We start from the raw sequence: 18,960 nt of genomic DNA on the forward strand, positions 1-18,960 counted from the left end.
GGTTTCACCATGTTGGTCAAGCTGGTACTCCTGACACCCTCAGGTATTCTGCCTGCCTTGGCTTCCCAAAGTGCTGGGATTACAGGCATGAGCCATTGTACCTGGCTACCATGATTATTTTAAAGAAGCAAGAGTTAGTATTGTTGTGAAAGGTTTCAGGGTCCTGAAAGATTACCAAAAAAAAATTATATAAATAGAGATGGGGTCTCACTATGTTGCTCAGGCTAGTCTCAAACTCCTGGGCTCAAGCAGTCCTCCCGCCTTGGAGTCACAAGGTGCTGGGATTATAGGCGTGAGCCACTGTGCCTGGCCTTTATTTATTTATTTCATCTGAAAAAGATTTTTAAGAAAATGTAAAAAGTGATAGCTCTATTAGTTTTTTTCCTCTACCCTTGTACTTGATTTCAGCAAATTGGGTGATCAACAGAGTGCTCAGCTCTGGTAGGTTCAGGCAGACAGGTGACAGCACCATAGTGAAGGGGGAAGCATGCAGCATTTGGGTCAGGTGGGACCTAGCTGTGGTGGCACAAACACAACAGTGGATTGACCAAGAATCTAAAGATCTGGGCTTGAATTTTGGCTCTGCCACCTGCTGAATGTGTGGCTTTGGGTAAAGTCCCTGATTCTCTCTGCAATTGAATATCCCCACTTGTAAGGGGGAGTCCATTCCCCCACTGGACAGGGTTGTGAGAGTCAATAAGATGTGATGTGGGAATAAAGGACCGTGGTAGGTAGGTGTCAGATGTTAGCTCCTGCCTTTCCATCAGTTACAGGCTCTCTACCCTGAGAGCAGCACATACACACGATGCCTTGTGATAAGTTCTTTTCTAGCAAAGGAAGGAGTGATTAATTATCTATTTAATTTTTCAGCCTGCCTCTGAGAAAGCAAAAAATGGCCGTGATACATGTGAGTATTTTTTGAGATTTTTTTTCTTGCTTTTAAAAAGAGAGTCAGCTGGCCGGGTGCGGTGGCTCACACCTGTAATCCCAGCACTTTAGGGGGCCAAGGTGGGTGGATCACCTGAGGTCAGGAGTTCAAGACCAGCCTTGCCAACATGGTGAAACCCCGTCTCTACAAAAATACAAAAAAATTAGCTGGGCATGATGTCGGGTACCTGTAATCCCAGCTACTCAGGAGACTGAGGCGGGAGAATTGCTTGAACCCAGGAGGCAGAGGTTGCAGTGAGCCGAGATCACACGATTGCACTCCAGCCTGGGTGACAGAGCAAGACTCTGTTTCAAAAAAAACAAAAAAGAACATCAGCTATCCCATGACAACAAAACTATGTGAAGTCCCATAAAAAATCTGTGGAAAAATCAGGAGACCTGAGTTCCCTTTGTGTCATGTTTGTAGGATCCCTTAATGACCTTATATTTTTTCCTGTCATCTGCAAAATGAAAAAAACTTGTTTTTCTTTTCCATCGGCCATTTGTAGGGATCAGGTAGAAAGTTTTAAACTACTAAACATATTAAGATGATTTATTTTAAGAAGGGTCACAAAAGAATGAAATGCTATCCACACCTTGCCTTTATTTAGTGCTATACAGTTCTATATTGCTTTGACATACACGTGATTTAGTCTCAACTTGATGAATAGGTTGTTACCCCATTTTTTCATGGGGAGAGGGTGATCACCTGTACCTTGCAGATTTTGGTGAAGATTATCTGAAGGCATCTGTTTGAAATGTATTTGGATGACAATTTATATTATTTGTGTATTTTAGCTTTCAGGCATCTGTTTGAAATGTATTTGATAACAATTTATGTTATTTGTGTATTTCAGCTCTCGGAAGTCCAAAAGAATCTGAGAACGCCCTTCCCATCCAAGTAGATTATGACGCCTATGACGCTCAAGTGTTCAGGCTGCCCTGCCCATCCCGGGCCCAGTGCCTCGCCACCTGCAGGTTTTCTGCCAAATTCACTTGGGGGTGCATATAAAAATTGTGTAGGAAAACCTGAAGTTCAGTAGTGGCCTCTAAGAGAGCAACCTTGAAAATCTTTTCTTGTTTTGTTTTGTTTCGTTTTGGGTTTTTTGTTTGTTTTGTTTTGTTTTTTCGAGATGGAGTTTCGCTCTTGTTGCCCAGACTTGAGTGTAATGGTGCGATCTCGGCTCACCGCAACCTCCACCTCCCGGGTTCAAGCGATTCTCCTGCCTCAGCCTCCCAAGTTGCTGGAATAACAGGCGTGCGCCATCACGTCTGGCTAATTTTGTATTTTTAGTAGAGATGGAGTTTTTCCATGTTGGTCAGGCTGGTCTCGAACTCTCGACTTCAGGTGATCCGCCCGCCTCGACTTCCCAAAGTGCTAGGATTGCAGGCGTGAGCCACTGTGCCCATCTTGTTTTGTTTTTTGAGATGGAGTCTCACTGTGTCGCCCAGGCTGGAGTGCAATGACACAGTCTCGGCTCACTGCAACTTCCGCCTCCTGGGTTCAAGCAATTTTCCTGCCTCAGCTTCCTGAGTAGGTGGGATTAAAGGCACATGCCACCACGCCCGGCTAATAATTGTATTTTTTGTAGAGATGGGGTTTCGCCATGTTGGCTAGACTGGTCTTGAACTTCTGGCCCCAAGTAATCCTCCTGCCTTGGCCTCCTAAAGTGTTGGGATTACAGGTGTGAGCCACCGTGCCTGGCTGGTTCTTATGGTCTTCTGAGCCAAGGGAAACAATTCACAAATTACAGTATCTTCCTCTCATCGGACTGGCACGATCCTTGGACACAGCGTTTCTTTTAAGTTTATTATTCTGAGTGGGCAAGAACTTTTCTTTCTTTAAGTCCTGCTTTTAAAAATTTGCTGCGTGAGGCTGAGGTGGGCAGATCACGAGATCAGGAGATCGAGACCATCCTGGCTAACATGGTGAAAGCCTGTCTCTACTAAAAATACAAAAAAATTAGCCAGGCGTGGTGGCAGGCGCCTGTAGTCCCAGCTACTCGGGAGGCTGAGGCAGGAGCATGGCGTGAACCCTGGAGGCGGAGCTTACAGTAAGCTGAGATCACACCACTGCACTCCAGCCTGGGTCACAGAGTGAGACTCTGTCTCAAAAGAAAAAAAAAAAAGTGCTCTGTGGTGTTTTGGTCATATGGTAGTTGTTTTTTTTTGAGACAGGATCTCGTTCTGTCACCTAGGCTGTAGTGCAGTGTCACGATCATGGCTCACTGTAACCTGTGCCTCCTGGGCTGAAGTGATCCTCTTGCCTCTGGCCTCCCAAGTAGCTGAGACTACAGGCATGCACCATCACGTCCAGCTAGTTTTTTAATTTTTTGTGGAGATGAGGTCTCACATATTGCCAGGCTGGTCTCAAACTCCTGGTTGAAGCCATCCTCCTGCCTTAGTCTCCCAAAGTACTGAGATTATAGGCATGAGCCACTGCACTCAACCATGTAATAATTGTGATGTAGTTAGATTTACTAATCTATTCATTTCTGGGTCTTGTGTAAGAAAACACTCTCTACCCCCGAGTTACAGATGTATATTTCATATTTTCTTCTAATATTTTATAGTCTTGGGGGATTTTTGTTGTTGTTGTTGTTGTTGTTGTTTTGAGATGGCATTTTGCTCTGTCTCCTAGACTGGAGGGCAGTGGTGCAATCTCTGCTCCCTGCAGCCTCTGCCTCCTGGGTTCAAGCGATTCTTATGCCTCAGCCTCCCAAGTAACTGGGAATATAGGCATGCACCACCACACTTGGCTAATTTTTATATTTTTTAATAGAGACAGGGTTTCAATATGTTGGCCAGGCTGGTCTCAAACTCCTGACTTCAATTGGTCCACCCACTTTGGCCTCCCAAAGCGCTGGGATTACAGACCTGAGCCAGCGCACCCAGCCTCATCTTGGATTTTATGCTTATGTTTATATTATTTATGTCAACTTTCTTTTTTCATGAATGTGTGAAACAGCTCTAGCTTATATTTCTTTCCCTGTGTACCAAATACTGTGAATCAATTTTCCAGATTTCTTTTTTCTTTTTTTTTTTTTGAGACAGAGTCTCGCTCTGTCACCCAGACTGGAGTGCAGTGGTGCGATCTTGGCTCACTGCAAGCTCCACCTCCCAGGTTCATGCTATTCTCCTGCCTCAGCCTGCTGAGTAGCTGGAACTACAGGCACCCACCACACCCGGCTAATTTTTTGTATTTTTAGTAGAGACCGGATTTCACCGTATTAGCTAGGATGGTCTCAATCTCCTGACCTTGTGATATGCCCGCCTTTGCTTCCCAAAGTGCTGGGATTACAGGCGTGACCCACTGCGCCCAACCGATTTTCCAAATTTCTTTCTTCCTTTTTTTTTTTTTTTTTTTTTTTGAGATGGGAGTTTTGCTCTTGTTGTGCAGGCTGGAGTGCAATGGCGTGATCTTGGCTCACCACAACCTCTGCCTCCCAGATTCAAGCGATTCTCATGCCTCAGCCTCTTGAGTAGCTGGGATTACAGGCATGCGCCATCACGCCTGGCTAATTTTGTATCTTTAGTAGAGACGGGGTTCCTCCGTGTTGGTCAGGCTGGTCTCGAGCTCCCGACCTCAGGTGATCCACCCACCTTGGCCTCCAAAAGTGCTGGGATTACAGGCATGAATGACTGCGCCTGGCCAGATTTCTTAATTCTGTAGCTTTAAGCACAACTGAGTGGAATAATATTATGTCTCTTAATTTTGTGGCAAATGAACTTAGAGTGACCACATGATTGTTTTCTGTCCTCTTCCCTCATCCAGTCCTACCCGAGAATGCTTAGAGCTCAGAATTAAGTGCTGTCAGCAGCCTCTCTCCTGTGTGTGGATGCTGCTTAGGGGCTCAGTAAGCTACTGAGGGGCTTTTCTTTGTAGGCTTTAAAAATGCTCTCATAGTTCAGGATTGGTTTTCTTTTGTCTAATCAAAGATGACAAGACCTTGTGGTACCCAGGTTGTGTGGTCTCTGAAGGCACAAATTGTGTCTTAATTGGTGCTCTACCTTCACACGTGGCTAAGCATATACTGGTGTTTAAATATTTACTGTGGAAAGAACAAACATGTAGTCAGCACTTTGAATCTGTTTTCAGGCTCCATTTAAGCTCTTACTAAAAAAATCCTTGCAGGAGGAAAGGGAGTAGCTCTGATGCCAGAAGGGCAGCCCTGTTGGTGGGCTTACTCTTTTGTTCTGAGCTTTTGCATCTCTATAGGGCTTTTCTCCTTTTGATCTTTCTTCCTGTTGCTTTTAGAGGTTTTCCCCTTAGGGAATTTTATGTTTTAATAAGGATATATATATGTTGTGTGTATATATATAAAATATATAAATATAATGATATATATAAACTCTTATTAGGAAATGTTCAGACATGCTCAGATAGAGACTAGTATTATGAACAGTTATCACCATGTTGTCAGCCTTGTTTCATCACCTCTCCCACATTTAAATTTTGGATGGAATATTTTATTTTATTTTATTTTATTTATTTATTTATTTTTGAGACGGAGTCTCGCTCTGTAGCCCGGGCTGGAGTTCAGTGGCCAGATCTCAGCTCACTACAAGCTCCGCCTCCTGGGTTTACGCCATTCTCCTGCCTCAGCCTCCCGAGTAACTGGGACTACAGGCGCCCGCCACATTGCCCGGCTAGTTTTTTTGTATTTTTTTAGTAGAGACGGGGTTTCACCGTTTTAGCCAGGATGGTCTCGATCTCCTGACCTCGTGATCCACCCGTCTCAGCCTCCCAAAGTGCTGGGATTACAGGCTTGAGCCACCACGCCCGGCCGGATGGAATATTTTAATAACAAATCCCAGGATTGGCAGGGCACAGTGGCTCATGCCTGTAATCCCAGCATTTTGGGAGGCCAAAGCAGGTGGATCACTTGAGGTCAGGAGTTTGAGACCAGCCTGGCCAACATGGTGAAACCCAGTCTCTACTAAATATACAAAAAAATTACCCAGGTGTGGTGGCGGGCGCCTGTAATGCCAGCTGCTTGGGAGGCTGAGGCAGGAATATTGCTTGAACCCAGGAGGTGGAGGCTGCAGTGAGCTGACATCGTGCCACTGCACTCCAATCTGGGTGACAGGGTGAGACTTCAATCTCACAAAAACAAACAAACAAATCCCAGGCAGCCTATATTTTTTTTTCAATAGTGCGTACTTCAGCATAAGTTTCTTTCTTTTTTTACATGTTATTTATTTATTTAGTGTCACCCAGCCTGGCACAAAGCTGATTAGTATACATTTCAACAAATAAGAATTAAAAAAAAAAAATTATCACAGTACCATTATCATTGGTAACAAAATTAACACTAATCCCTAAATGCTCTCTAATAGCCAGTGCATGCTCAGTTTTCTGAATTGCCTCAAAAATGTGCTTTTGCAGTTAGTTTGAAATGGGACCTAAACAAGATCCACTTTTTGCATTTGGTTATAATGTCTTTTTTGTGTGTGTGTGACAGTAGAATGTCTTGTTTTCTACATTTGGCTGATTGTTGCCTTGTAATGTTTAAGTTTTCCTCTATTCTGCAGATTCCCTGTAAACTGGCAATTATCTCTGGAAGCTTGATTAGATTTAGATTCAAATTTGAGGGTGAGAAGACTTCTCGGGCACTGTGTACTTTCTCCCACATCACATTGTATCTCTCTTCTCATTCTGTTTTTAGTGATGTGAGATTAATCAGTGGGATCAGGTGGGGTTGGCCTGGAGCAGTCCTTTCTTTACAACTATGATCCTAGGACTTTGGCTGTGTAATGTCTGTCTTTTCTTCCCTCTCTTATATAACATCTCAAGCTGTTAAGGGTGAAGTACCACATACAGGTTTCCTGCTTGTAAATCACACTGGGGATTTTTGTTATTGGGTTCCCATGTGGCTTGGGCTGGTGATGGGTTTTAGAGTTTTAACTCAAGGTAGGACAGTATCCCTCGCTTGATGGTAACTTTTTGTCTCTTGCCTGGCAGGTCTGTGCGAGAGCGAGAGAGTCACAGTCGAAAGAGTGCCAGCTCCTGTGATGTTTCATCCAGCCCTTCACTACCAAGCCGCACACTACCCACTGAGGAAGTGAGGAGCCAGGCTTCTGATGACAGCTCCCTGGGCAAGAGCGCCAACATCCTGTTGATCCCACACCCCCACCTGCACCAGTATGAAGTCAGCAGCTCCTTGGGATACACCAGCACTCGAGGTAAGAGTGCTGAAGCACAGACCGAGCCAGGGACATCTTTCTTAATATAGTGGGTGACTGGAGTTGGGAGGATTGGTCAGAGGTGGGGTGTAAATCCCACATCTTAATTATTTCTTTGCCAGTGCGGTAGGTACAAATCACTTTAGCTGTTAGCTATGTATATATTATACTTTTTTTTTTTGGTGACAGAACACTCAGGCTAAAGTGCAGTGGTGCAATCACAGCTCACCTCAGTGTGGCCTTGAACTCCAGGACCTAATCGATCCTCCCACCTCAGCCTCTCAAGTAACTGGGACTATAGGCATGCCACCACACCTAGCTGATTATTATTTTTTTTTGTAGAGATGGGGTTTCACCATTCCCAGGCTGGTCTTGAACTCCTGGGCTCAAGGGATCCACCCATCGGCCTCCTAAAGTGCTGAGATTACAGGCATGAACCAATGTTACTGCACCCTGCCTCTATTATACTATTTTTCGTTTAGCCTTTCTTCATCCATCATTTAACTATATACCTTTCCATATGTTAATAGAAAGGTTTTCTTAGGCCTAGGGTCAAAAGGGTTTATTTCCTTATCATTTCCATTTGTGCCATACATAAAACAACCTCTGTCTTATGTTGCATTTTAGTTTCTCACTTACCGGTCCAGCGCAGTGACTCACACCTGTAATTCCAGCACTTTGGGAGGCCAGGGCGGGTGAATCACTTGAGGTCAGAAGTTTGAGACCAGCCTGGTCAACATGGTGAAACACTGTCTCTACTCAAAATACAGAAATTAGCTAGGCGTGGTGGCAGGTGCCTGTAATACCAGGTACTCAGGAGGCTGAGGCAGGAGAATCACTTGAACTTGGGAGGTGTAGGTTGCAGTGAGCCGAGATTGCACCACTACACTCCAGCCTGGGTGACAGAGGGAGACTCCATCTCAAAAAAAAAAAAAAAGTTTTTCACTTACCGGTTTTGTTTTTTTTTTCTTTTTTAACTTTTATTTGCATTTGTTTTGTGCTGAATTTATTCCCATGTTGCCCAGGCTAGGTTGCAGTGGCATGATCTCGGCTCACTGCAACCTCTGCCTCCTGGGTTCAAGTGATTGTTCTGCCTTAGCCTCCAGAGTAGCTGGTGGCACATGCCACCACACCAGCTAATTTTTGATTTTCTTTAGTAGAGATGGGGTTTTGCCATGTTGGCCAGGCTGGTCTTGAACTCCTAGCCTCCAGTGATCCACCCACCTTGGCCTCCCAAAGTGCTGGAATTACAGGCATGGGCCACCATGCCTGGCCTTGGGATATCTTTTTCTTCTGTGCAATGTCCTTTTCTGGTTTAGGAGTAATGTGTTCCTTTTCCATGAGGATCATCTTGGTGTGGCAGGGGGAGCTCATGTATGGGTTAATCTGACCATGAACTCTTTGCATCAGGCAGCACATCTTAGGTGCTTTGTTCACCTGGACATGCTCAATGACCAGAGAATCTGCACCTAAACCCTTCAGTTCGGCACGACTGTGCATTTTTAAGCACAGTCTGTGCTTAATTCAGTACTGTTTTTTGGCCACTGACCCCGTGTGCAACCATGCTGTTTGGCCTGGGACCACCTACTATCTCCATCATTGTAATGTGGAAATGGTACACATTGTTTCTGTAAAGCAACGTTTCCTTTTTTTTTGAGATGGAGTTTCACTCGTGTTGCCCAGGCTGGAGTGCAGTGGCACAATCTTGGCTCACTGCACCCTCCACCTCCCGGGTTCAAGCACTTCTCCTGCCTCAGCCTCCCTGGTAGCTGGGATTATAGACTTGTGCCACCATACCCAGCTAATTTTTTTTTTTTTTTTTTTTTTGAGACGGAGTCTCGCTCTGTCGCCCTGGCTGGAGTGCAGTGACCGGATCTCAGCTCACTGCAAGCTCCGCCTCCCGGGTTTACGCTATTCTCCTGCCTCAGCCTCCCGAGTAGCTGGGACTACAGGTGCCCGCCACCTCGCCCGGCTAGTTTTTTGTATTTTTTAGTAGAGATGGGGTTTCACTATGTTAGCCAGGATGGTCTCGATCTCCTGACCTCGTGATCTGCCCGTCTCGGCCTCCCAAAGTGCTGGGATTACAGGCTTGAGCCACCGTGCCCAGCCTAATTTTGTATTTTTAGTGGAGATGGGGTTTCACCATGTTGGTCAGGCTGGTCTCAAACTCCTGACCTCAGATAATCTGCCCACCTCAGCCTCCCAAAGTGCTGGGATTACAGGTGTGAGCCACCACACCTGGCCAAAGTGACATCTTTCATATACTTGCTGGCTTTTTGTATATGCATACCCTTGATGGCCTGAGCAGTTTCATGGGTCGTTTCTTTTGTTTGTTTGTTTTGAGACAGGTTCTCACTCTGTGGCCCAGGCTGGGGTGCAGTGGTACAGTCTTGGCTCACTACAGCCTCAACCTCCTGGGCTCATGTGATCTTCCCACTTCAGTCTCCCAAATAGCTGGAACTACAGGTGTGCACCACCACACCCGGCTAGTTTTTAAAGTTTTTGTAGGAACAGTCTAAGTCTGTTTGCCAGGCTGGTCTTGAACTCCTGGGCTCCAGTGTTCTGTCCACCTTGGTCTCCCAAAATGCTGGGATTACAGAAATAAGCTACTGTACCTGGCCTATACTCATCTTTTTTTTTTTTTTTTTTTTTTTTGGGGGGGGGTTTCTCTTTTATTTCCTTAATAACTAACTAGACTATGTTCTTTTTTATTTTGTAAGTTAGAGCATCAATTCATTAATTTACAATGAACAGTAAAACTTTTATGGGAATCTGAACATTCTCTTCTTTCCTGCAAAGCAACTTGAGGAATGAAATACAGTATTACAATGTATGAGGTTCTGTGCTAGGCACTGGGTAGATAATGATGGCCAAGACAAATTCCTTGGAGTTTGCATCTGCTGGACCCACTTTTTCATCTAGGTGGTTGCTTGATGAATGTGGGATACACACAAGAAGAGCTGGTTGTGGATTTCAGTTCTTTGATCCACTCAGGCATGCTGTCTCTGTCTCCATAATGGGACCTGTCTGCCATTGCGCCAGACGGGTGGAGTCTAAATATCATACCATCTCCTTGCCTGGTCAAGGCTGGAGGCGTCCATTTCTTCATTCTTTTTTTCTCAGTAATTTTTTTTTAGCATAATACCATTTGATTGCTTACTCATGTCCTAGCCCACTAAGTCAGTGGAGGGTCTACTGATCCACTCAGTCATTCAGGAATTCAGGTTCCTTCCATCCTGGGATGCCATGATTGTGAACCTAGGTTTCCACAAAGAGAAAAAGAATGCACATCATTCGTGGAGATAATTGTGGCCCAGGCCTGGATTTGAAGCATATCATTTCTACCTGTGCTCTGCTGGCCGGAACTAAGTCATTTGGCTTTATTGCAAAGAGGCTGGGAACTATAGTCTTGTGTCCAATAGGAAAATCAAATGGGTTTATTTTTTTGTCTTTTTTTTTTTTTTTTCCTTTTTGTGGAGAACGGGGTCTCGCTGTATTACCCAGGCAGGTCTCGAACTCCTGGGCTCAAGCTGTCCTCCCGCCTCTGCCTCCCTGAGAGCTGGGATTACAGGCGTGAGCCACCGTGCCCGGCTTAAATGGGTTTATAGTGAAGATATTGACTAGCTCTGCCAAGATCTGCCCTTCTGGTCACCACATAGCTGTTTTTACTGTTCCTCCCTCTTAGAGAATATACTCGTTCCTTTCCCAAGGGAGACAACTCAAGTCCCATCATTCAGTCATTGCTTCCAGCTCAAAGTTCAGGATCTCTAGGCAGTGTCCTTCCCATCAGATTTGGTTGTGACTTCATTGTGCCAGTAATTTAGAACCAAAACTCCCTTCTCCCAAGTATTTAAAAGCAAATAAATGGAAACATACTTCATTTCTTTATAGTTTGACAATTTTACTCATTTCTGTCACTCCCTGACATTTACGATGCCCAAGATTCTTGTCAGCCTTGGCTTATCAGTCTACCTAGTTCTGGTTTCACTGTGGTTCTGTGGTTTTTCTTTGTGACTCAACTCCATGATAACTGGCAGATGTCCTGGAGAACATGATGGAGCCACCACAGCGAGACTCCAGTGCACCAGGGAGATTCCACGTTGGCAGTGCAGAATCCATGCTGCATGTTCGACCTGGTGGATACACGCCCCAGAGAGCACTGATTAACCCCTTTGCTCCCTCTCGAATGCCCATGAAACTTACGTCCAACAGAAGGCGCTGGATGCACACTTTTCCTGTGGGTAAGTTTGTTGCTTAAGAGAGAGCCTTGGACTAAGAGCTCCTAGCCCTGGTCCTCAGTGTCGGTCACCCATGTGTCCTTGGTCAGGTGCCTGTGTTACTCCACCAGTAAGATGGGATAACCATGCTCACTTTGGCCATTCCAGGGGTTCTTGTAAAGATCCTTGAAGATGCACTTGGGAATAGGCTTTGTAACTAATTAGCTTTATAAACCTGAGGGCTCTTTTGTTCGTTTGTTTCAGCTTTTTTTTTTTTTTTCGAGACAGAGTCACTCTCCAGTTGCCCAGGTTGGAGTGCAGTGGTGCGATCTTAGCTCACTGCAGCCTCAACCTTCGGGGCTCAGGTGATGCTCCCACTTCAGCCTCCCAAGTAGCTGGGACTACAGGCATGTGCCAACACGCCTGGCTAGTTTTTTGTATTTTTAGTAGAGACAGGGTTTCACCATGTTGCCTAGGCTGGTCTTGAACTCCTGGACACAAGCAATCTGCCCACCTTAACCTCCCAAAGGGCTGGGATTATAGGTGTGAGCCGCCGCATCCGGCCTTTTGTTTCTATTTGAGAGGAACTATGCATTGCCACCTGCTTTCTTTCCTAAGTTGGATGTCCCTCATTCTTGTTCATTCTTTCTTCTCTTAGCTCTCTTGGATACTGATATTCTATCTTGGTTACAAGGAGTTATGTTATTTTGTTTTCTCATAGGTGTCTCTGACAACTGAAAAACAAATTTTCCCCCAAACTCACTTTTTTCTAGTCCGTTCTTTTTTATCTATATTCCGTTCTCAAGAAGACAGTAGGGTTTTCTCAAGCTGTGGCTAAAATTAAACTTTAGCTTAATGGGCTCTTATTGAGCTGGAAAGGAACAAATGGATTAAACTCCAGGATTTTGTGTGTGTGTGTGTGAGACAATGTCTTACTCTGTTACCCAGGCTGGAGTACAGTGGCGTAATCTTGGATACCTGCAATCTCTGCCTTTCGGGTTCAAGTGATTCTCCTGCCTCAGCCTTCCAAGTAGTTGGGATTACAGGAATGCACCACCACGCCTGGCTAATTTTTGTATTTTTAGTAGAAACGGGGTTTCACCATGTTGGTCAGGCTGGTCTCAAACTCCTGGTCTCAAGCAATCCACCCGCTCCCGGCTTCCCAATGTGCTGGCATTACAGGTGTGAGTCACCGTGCCTAGCCAAATTTTTATTTTATTTTTTTCATGGAAATCATCCTGCTGAATACCTGGAAATCCCTATTTTCTTTTGTACTTGCCTTTAATATTTGAAAGTTAAATCAGTGAGAAATAGATCTGAATAATTTGACTGTAACTGGGGGTCATGCCTAAACCCCGTTCTGCCCACTTATCTCTGCTATAATCAGTCACACTCCTTGTTTCTTTCTGTGTCCTTTCCCCTCCATTATTATCTCCACTGGTTCCCTTCTAGGTCACTTAGAACTCTTGGTGTTTCTTCAGTGACCTTCAGCTTTTCATGCCTCTGTGCTTCTCCTCCTCCCACTCTTCATGTACACTTATTGGAACCATGTTAAGCAAACAGTTTGCTTTGCTTCTTCCTCCTCTTTAGCTGGCCTTTCAGTAGCCAACGCCCTCCTTCATCAGGCTCCCCTATCTTCTTCATTCCTATCCTCAGAGGCTCTCTTCCTTCTTGGCTAATCTTGTGGTCTCCTGCACGTTTTGCCTTTTTCAGGTTTGGAGTTTCACAGGTGTCATTTCATCTACCCAGGTGCCCTCTTCCTTCAACCGGTGTTAACTTTGTTGAACACTTAGCTCTTCAACTTCTCTTTCCCCAGGAAGCCTCATTTTGTAGACTTGACTAATTCTAATTTATCTCCTACTCTGCCTTTTTTGCACTTAAACATCTTCTGCTTCTTAGAATCACAGTTGTTACTTGCCTAGGTATTAACAGAGTCATTTGGTGTTTCACTTGTATTTCCCTCTTCCTGAGTTTGTGTTAGCCCTCCTGGCAAGGGTCCATGCCTCCTGTACTTGTATATTTCACTGTGGTGACTCAGTTGACACACATGAGACACAATATTCTAAAATTTTCTTAACAGATTAGACAGGATGATAAAGGCCCGGCCCCTTAGTAGGATGGGTCCCACTCAGAAGAGCATGTGTCCTCTGGGAGCCAGAGGGTCCCTTGTATAACATTCTTCTGTGGTGTGTTCTTCTTTCAATCTCACCAACATCTGTATCCCAGTAGGTGGAAAGAAGGGAGAGTATAGTTAAGTGCACAGCACTAGCTATCAGGTGGGAATGATGCTCAGTGGTTCTTTATCTGGGTAGGACCATCCGGAGAAGCCATCCAGATCCACCACCAGACCCGACAGAATATGGCGGAGCTGCAAGGCAGTTGGCAGAGGGACCCAACTCATTCCTCTGCAGAGCTGCTGGAGTTAGCATATCATGAAGCTGCTGGAAGGTGAGGATGTGCACAGGGCTCTGGAAGGTAACCTGAGAACACTCTCCAGCATCCAGGACAATGTGCAGAACAGACTATTGACAAAATGTTTAGAAGACTTGAAAAGACAGTATGAGATCAGGGTCTTCCTTTGCTGGCCAGTGTCATTCCCTTCACTTGGTGAAGGGCAAAGCAAACAGCCTGACATTTTTGTCTGAGATGTTGCCTAGGCCCTGTTTTAGGTTTATCTTGAATCCAAAACACACTTTGTAAACCTCAAACGTGGGTTTTTCTAAACCTCAGTCAAAGATGAATCCGAGAGAGGAAATTCTTTGGATTTGGAGTGCTGGGACAGGAGATTCATGCTGTGTGTTTTGGGCAACCTCTCTATGACTTTTGTCATTTTGGTTATTAAGAAATAAATCCCACTGTTGAGTTTAGAAGAAGTTAATGCTAAGAGCAATGGAAATGAAGGCTTATGTTTATAGAAAAACTCTTTTTGAACCAAAGCTCTGAATGTGTTTCGAGCATCTAATTGAGAGTCAGTGTAGGAGGAAAGTCATTTAAGCCTTGACAGGCATGAGCCTGGGTTACACCTGGACTCACTATTCCTCTTGCTTTAGAAAACACTTTGCAAAGTGCAGTCTTTGGCCCCTCTTTCAGTCACCTTGACACTCTAGGGGATAGATAAAGGATATGGGGAGGGCGTGACCTTCTTAACCAGATGAACTCAGGTCCATATATTCAAGCACCCACCTCACACCCATCCTTGTTTGTAAGAGGGAGGCATAGGGCAGACAGGGTTGGTGGTCTAGCTTGGTAGTGGGAAAACAGCCGGGGTGCCAGGGTCACAAGAAACCGGCACTGACACACAAACCAAACACTGTGGCCTGGTGGCTTAAGATAAGGATTCCAGTGGCTGCCAGCTTGAGTGGCTGAATATTCAGGCTTGATTTTTATGAACCTACCCCCCACCCCCGGGATATAGGGTGAGCAGAAAAAAGAGGTGATGATCTACATTAAGCCAGGTGGCTGGGCTCTGTTCTCTGCAGGCACAGCAATTCCCGCCAGCCTGGTGACGGCATGTCCTTCTTGAACTTCAGTGGAACAGAAGAACTTTCTGTCGGTCTGCTTAGCAACAGTGGTGCAGGTAACCAATCCAAGAGGTAATAGAGTTGGGATGTTTAGATCAGGCTCACATCTAGAAATGACACAGGGCCAGAAAAGCCGGGCCATGTCTATTTTGAGATCATTTCAGCCACACTTTTGGGTGACCTATTTAGAAGCAGTGCTCTATAATACATGGAATTATAAAATGGGCTGCACGTTACATTTTTAGCTCAGAACATGTTGGTCAAGCCACATTTATCATCATTCTGTCCTGGAGTCGTGATTGAGGGCTGCTTAGGAGCATGTTGAGGGCAACACCATGGACAGAGCTGGAGTGGTCTGTGCTCTAGAGGGGCTTTTGGTTGTCAGGGGCAGTGGGGGGTAAACCCACCTCCATAACTGGAGAGACCCAGAGGAGAACAATATGTGTCCAGTTTTAAGACCAGAAAAGAGAAGGGTTGCATAGTTGCTTAGAGAAGTGAGCATGCACCAGGACTGGGTGCAGTGGCTCATGTCTGTAATCCTAACACTTTGGGAGCCTGAGGTGGGTGAGTCACTTGAGGTCAGGAGTTCGAGACCAGCCTGGCCAACATGGTAAAACCCCATCTCTACCAAAAACACAAGAAAATTAGCCAGGCATGGTGGCGCACACCTGTAGTCCCAGCTTTTGGGAAGGCTGAAGCAGGAGAATCTATTGAACCTGGGAGGCAGAGGTTGTAGTGAGCCGAGATTGCGCTGTTGTACTCCAGCCTGGGGTACACAGCGAGACTCCATCTCAAAAAAAAAAGAGAAGTGAGCATGCACCAAAGACTTGAAGGGTAGAATTTGGTTAGGTAGATAGTTAGAAGGTGAAGTTTCAGGGTGGGTGGGGGAAGCAGTATGAAATTGGTTTGGTATGATACTTTGGTTTTATGCTTTTTGGAAATACTTTTATATCTATTGTCTTATCTGATCACCCTAGTGGGTGATCAGAATATATTTAAGTTATTAAATATATTTTGTACATGGGCACCTTAATGTCCAAAGAGGTAGAAATATTAAACTAACCTCTCAAACCAATAGCCAGGTATCCTGACTCAGGCTGCTGTCCTCTTTTCATGACATTGTTCAGAGTACCTTTAAGGGGTAGGGTAACATGAGCTTGAATCAGTATGGGCAGCATTTGTGGAGCCTCAGAGGACAGATATTGTACAAAATGAGTGTGAAAAACATTAAAACTTTTTAAAAATTGGGCTACTATGTTGTGCTTTAGTGTTCTGTAAGCTAACTTGAATTTCTAAAATGTAGCTTAAGAAAGGTTTCATTACTGGGCACGGTGGCTCACATCTGTAATCCTAGCACTTTGGGAGGCCGAGGCGGATGGATCACCTGAGGTCAGGAGTTCAAGACCAGCCTGGTCAACATGGTGAAACCCCGTCTCTACTAAAAATACAAAAATTAGCCGGGTGTGATGGCATCCCAGCTGCTTGGGAGGTTGAGGCAGGAGAATTGCTTGAACCTGGGAGGCGGAGGTTGCAGTGAGCCGAGATTGCGCCACTGCATTCCAGCCTGGGCAACAGAGCGAGACTTCATCTCAAAAAGAAAAAAAAGAAAGGTGTCGTGAAAATGAAGTTATATCAAGTTGGTTGATGATATTTTCCTTTATTCATTGGTAGGTTCATCCAACAATACTCTAGAGGCCTATGTCTAAGGCTAGGAAACTGGGTTGGCAGTAAGAGAATCCCTAAATGATGATTATTTCATTTATTAATTCATTCACTTTTTTTTTGGTTAACCTACTCACCAGCAATCATTTATTTTAGATGAGAAAACACATTGAATAAAAATGTGGGGATAGGAAGACACTGTGTCCCTGTACTCAGAGGGCTGAAAATGTTACCTCTGGCTGCCAGATTATTTGAAAGTACCTTCAGGAGGTTAGAGAGGCAGTGTTTCTATTGCTTTGCTATTCCAAGGAGTCATTTTTAGGAACACAGAGTTTGAGCCTCCCAGGCTGTTTGGGGTAGAGTTGCACCGAGGAGGGCTACTCTGGGACTCATTGGACTGTACTTGAACTAGTTTCACTGGTTAACTGAAGCAGGGGGAATTACAGGTTCTGATGGTAGCAGCACCAGAATGTACCCAGGTAGTCTTGGAAGTTATTTGGGGCCTGGGATAGCTCAGGTAGACCAGTTAATTCCCCAGAAAATTTGTTTTAGAATTTTAAAATCATTTTGGGGAAAAGAAGTTTCAAAGAATCTTTATTTGGGGATGGTTGTAGAAGATTTTAACATGACACCATTGTGTGAGCTAAGGGATCCCTGGCATACTCAAATTGGAAAAGCATTTGCTGCAACCTGAAGCTCTGGCTCAGCCTTCTCTTGGGCTTCTGAGCTGTAGGTGTGTCCACCTGATGGACCTCTCTGCTCAGATGGCCCCCAAGTACCTCATCCTTAACGCATTGACAGCCAAACTCATATCTCCTTGTTCCCCAGCCCACGCCTCCTCTTCTGCTCCTCCTTTCTTCTGACTGGCTCCTCACTTCCATTCTCACTGCATTGTTCACAGTCCTGTCATTTGTGACCAGGATTATTGCAGTAGCCTTTAAAATGATCTTCCTGCTCTGTTCTCATCCCTTCTGTTCATAGTCCATACTGTCACCGATGTTTCCAGATGCAGATCTGATCAGCCACTCCTTCCCACATGTAAACTGTTCCATGGCTCTTCATAGCTATGGCGCTGATCATCACCTGGCTCCTGCCTGTGCTTGTATCTTCACCTGCCTCCTCTTCCACATGGTACTGCAGGTAGAAAGAGTGCAGGCTCCAGGATCTTAGGACATGAGGCCTGACTCCACCTCATGAGCACTGAAACCCCCTCAGGCCAGTTACTACACTAATTTCTGGGTATCTCAGTGTCTTCATGAGGAAATTGACTTTTTTTTTTTTTTTTTTTTTTTTTTTTTTTGAGAAGGAGACTCACTGTGTCACCCAGACTGGAGTGCAGTGGTGCGATCTCAGCTCTCTGCAACCTCTGCCTCCCGGGTTCAAGTGATTCCCCTGCCTCAGCCTCCCAAGTGGCTGGGAGTACAGATGTACACTACCACCCCCAGCTAATTTTTGCATTTTTAGTAGAGATAGGGTCTTGCCATGTTGGCCAGGCTGGTCTCAAACTACTGACCTCAAGTGATCTGCCCATCTCAGCCTCGCGAAGTGCTGGGATTACAGGCATGAGCCACCGCACCTGGCTGGAGATTGACTATTAAGTGTGGTAATCCACATACATTCTTAGGACAGTGCTGACATCCATGGTGAGCACTCAACAAGTAGAAGCCGTTGTTGTCATTACAATAACATATTTTGTATTCCAGGCATTTCTTGTGGCTCCTGAAGAGAACTGTGTCCTCGTGTTCCTTTGCATAGATAAGTTCCTCTCTATAGAATATGCTTCTTCCCTGTCTTTGACCCCTGATTCTGACTGGCAGGCATCAACTCAGTCTTTATGATTCAGCTCCAACAATACCTCTTCTTTGAAGCCTACCCTTTCCTTCCCACGCCCTCCCGGAATGTGTTAGGCATGTTTCCACACAGCTTCATATGCATAACCCAACTTGGCATGTCATGATTCCACTGGTTGTTTCCATGTCTGTCTCCTCAGTAGACTGAAAGTGCTTATCTTTATTCATTTTCTCCACTCAATGTTTAACACATTTATAGACAAATGGATTTATATTTCCAAGACCAAGCTGCCGTATGTGAGAAAAATTTGAATAACACACAAAATGATTGTTTAATTGGTACGCGAGTATTTAATTATACAGTCTTTTTTTTTTTTATTTTTTTTTTTAAGAGGCAAGGTCTTGCTCTGTTGTCCAGGCTAGAGTACAGTAGCATGATCTCACTGCAGCCTCACCTTTTGGGATCCTTTCACCTCAGCATCCCAAATAGTTGGGACTACAGGCACATACCACCACACCTGGCTTGATTATATGTGTGTGTGTGTCTGTGTGTGTGTGTCTGTGTGTGTGTGTGTATGCCCTGAATGTTTGGCTTCTCATAGATGGTGGGGGCTCCTGGGGTTGTTTTTTAGTCAGGGTGATATTGTGAAGTGGGGT

At 45.0% G+C, this 18,960-nt stretch overlaps 1 protein-coding gene across 17 annotated transcripts in view; it reads left to right on the plus strand.

The window, feature by feature from the left end:
- DEPDC5 (DEP domain containing 5, GATOR1 subcomplex subunit) overlaps nt 1–18,960 on the plus strand; it is a 156,569-nt gene that overhangs the window by 56,503 nt on the left and 81,106 nt on the right. For 12 of the 17 annotated variants that reach the window (XR_004052681.1, XR_004052683.1, XR_004052684.1 and 9 more), the window contains exons 19-24: nt 871–907; nt 1,785–1,905; nt 6,893–7,113; nt 11,151–11,354; nt 13,643–13,778; nt 14,810–14,907. Coding sequence is in view for 13 of the 17 variants with exons in the window: in XM_030914912.1 (XP_030770772.1) it covers nt 871–907; nt 1,785–1,905; nt 6,893–7,113; nt 11,151–11,354; nt 13,643–13,778; nt 14,810–14,907 (817 nt within the window). In the remaining 4 variants the exon portion in view is untranslated. The remainder of the gene's footprint in view (nt 1–870; nt 908–1,784; nt 1,906–6,892; nt 7,114–11,150; nt 11,355–13,642; nt 13,779–14,809; nt 14,908–18,960) is intronic. The other 5 variants (XR_004052682.1, XM_030914915.1, XM_010360704.2 and 2 more) reach the window with 1 other exon arrangement.

Source organism: Rhinopithecus roxellana, chromosome 13, assembly GCF_007565055.1.
Source record: "Rhinopithecus roxellana isolate Shanxi Qingling chromosome 13, ASM756505v1, whole genome shotgun sequence".
Classification (NCBI taxonomy): Eukaryota; Metazoa; Chordata; class Mammalia; order Primates; family Cercopithecidae; genus Rhinopithecus; species Rhinopithecus roxellana.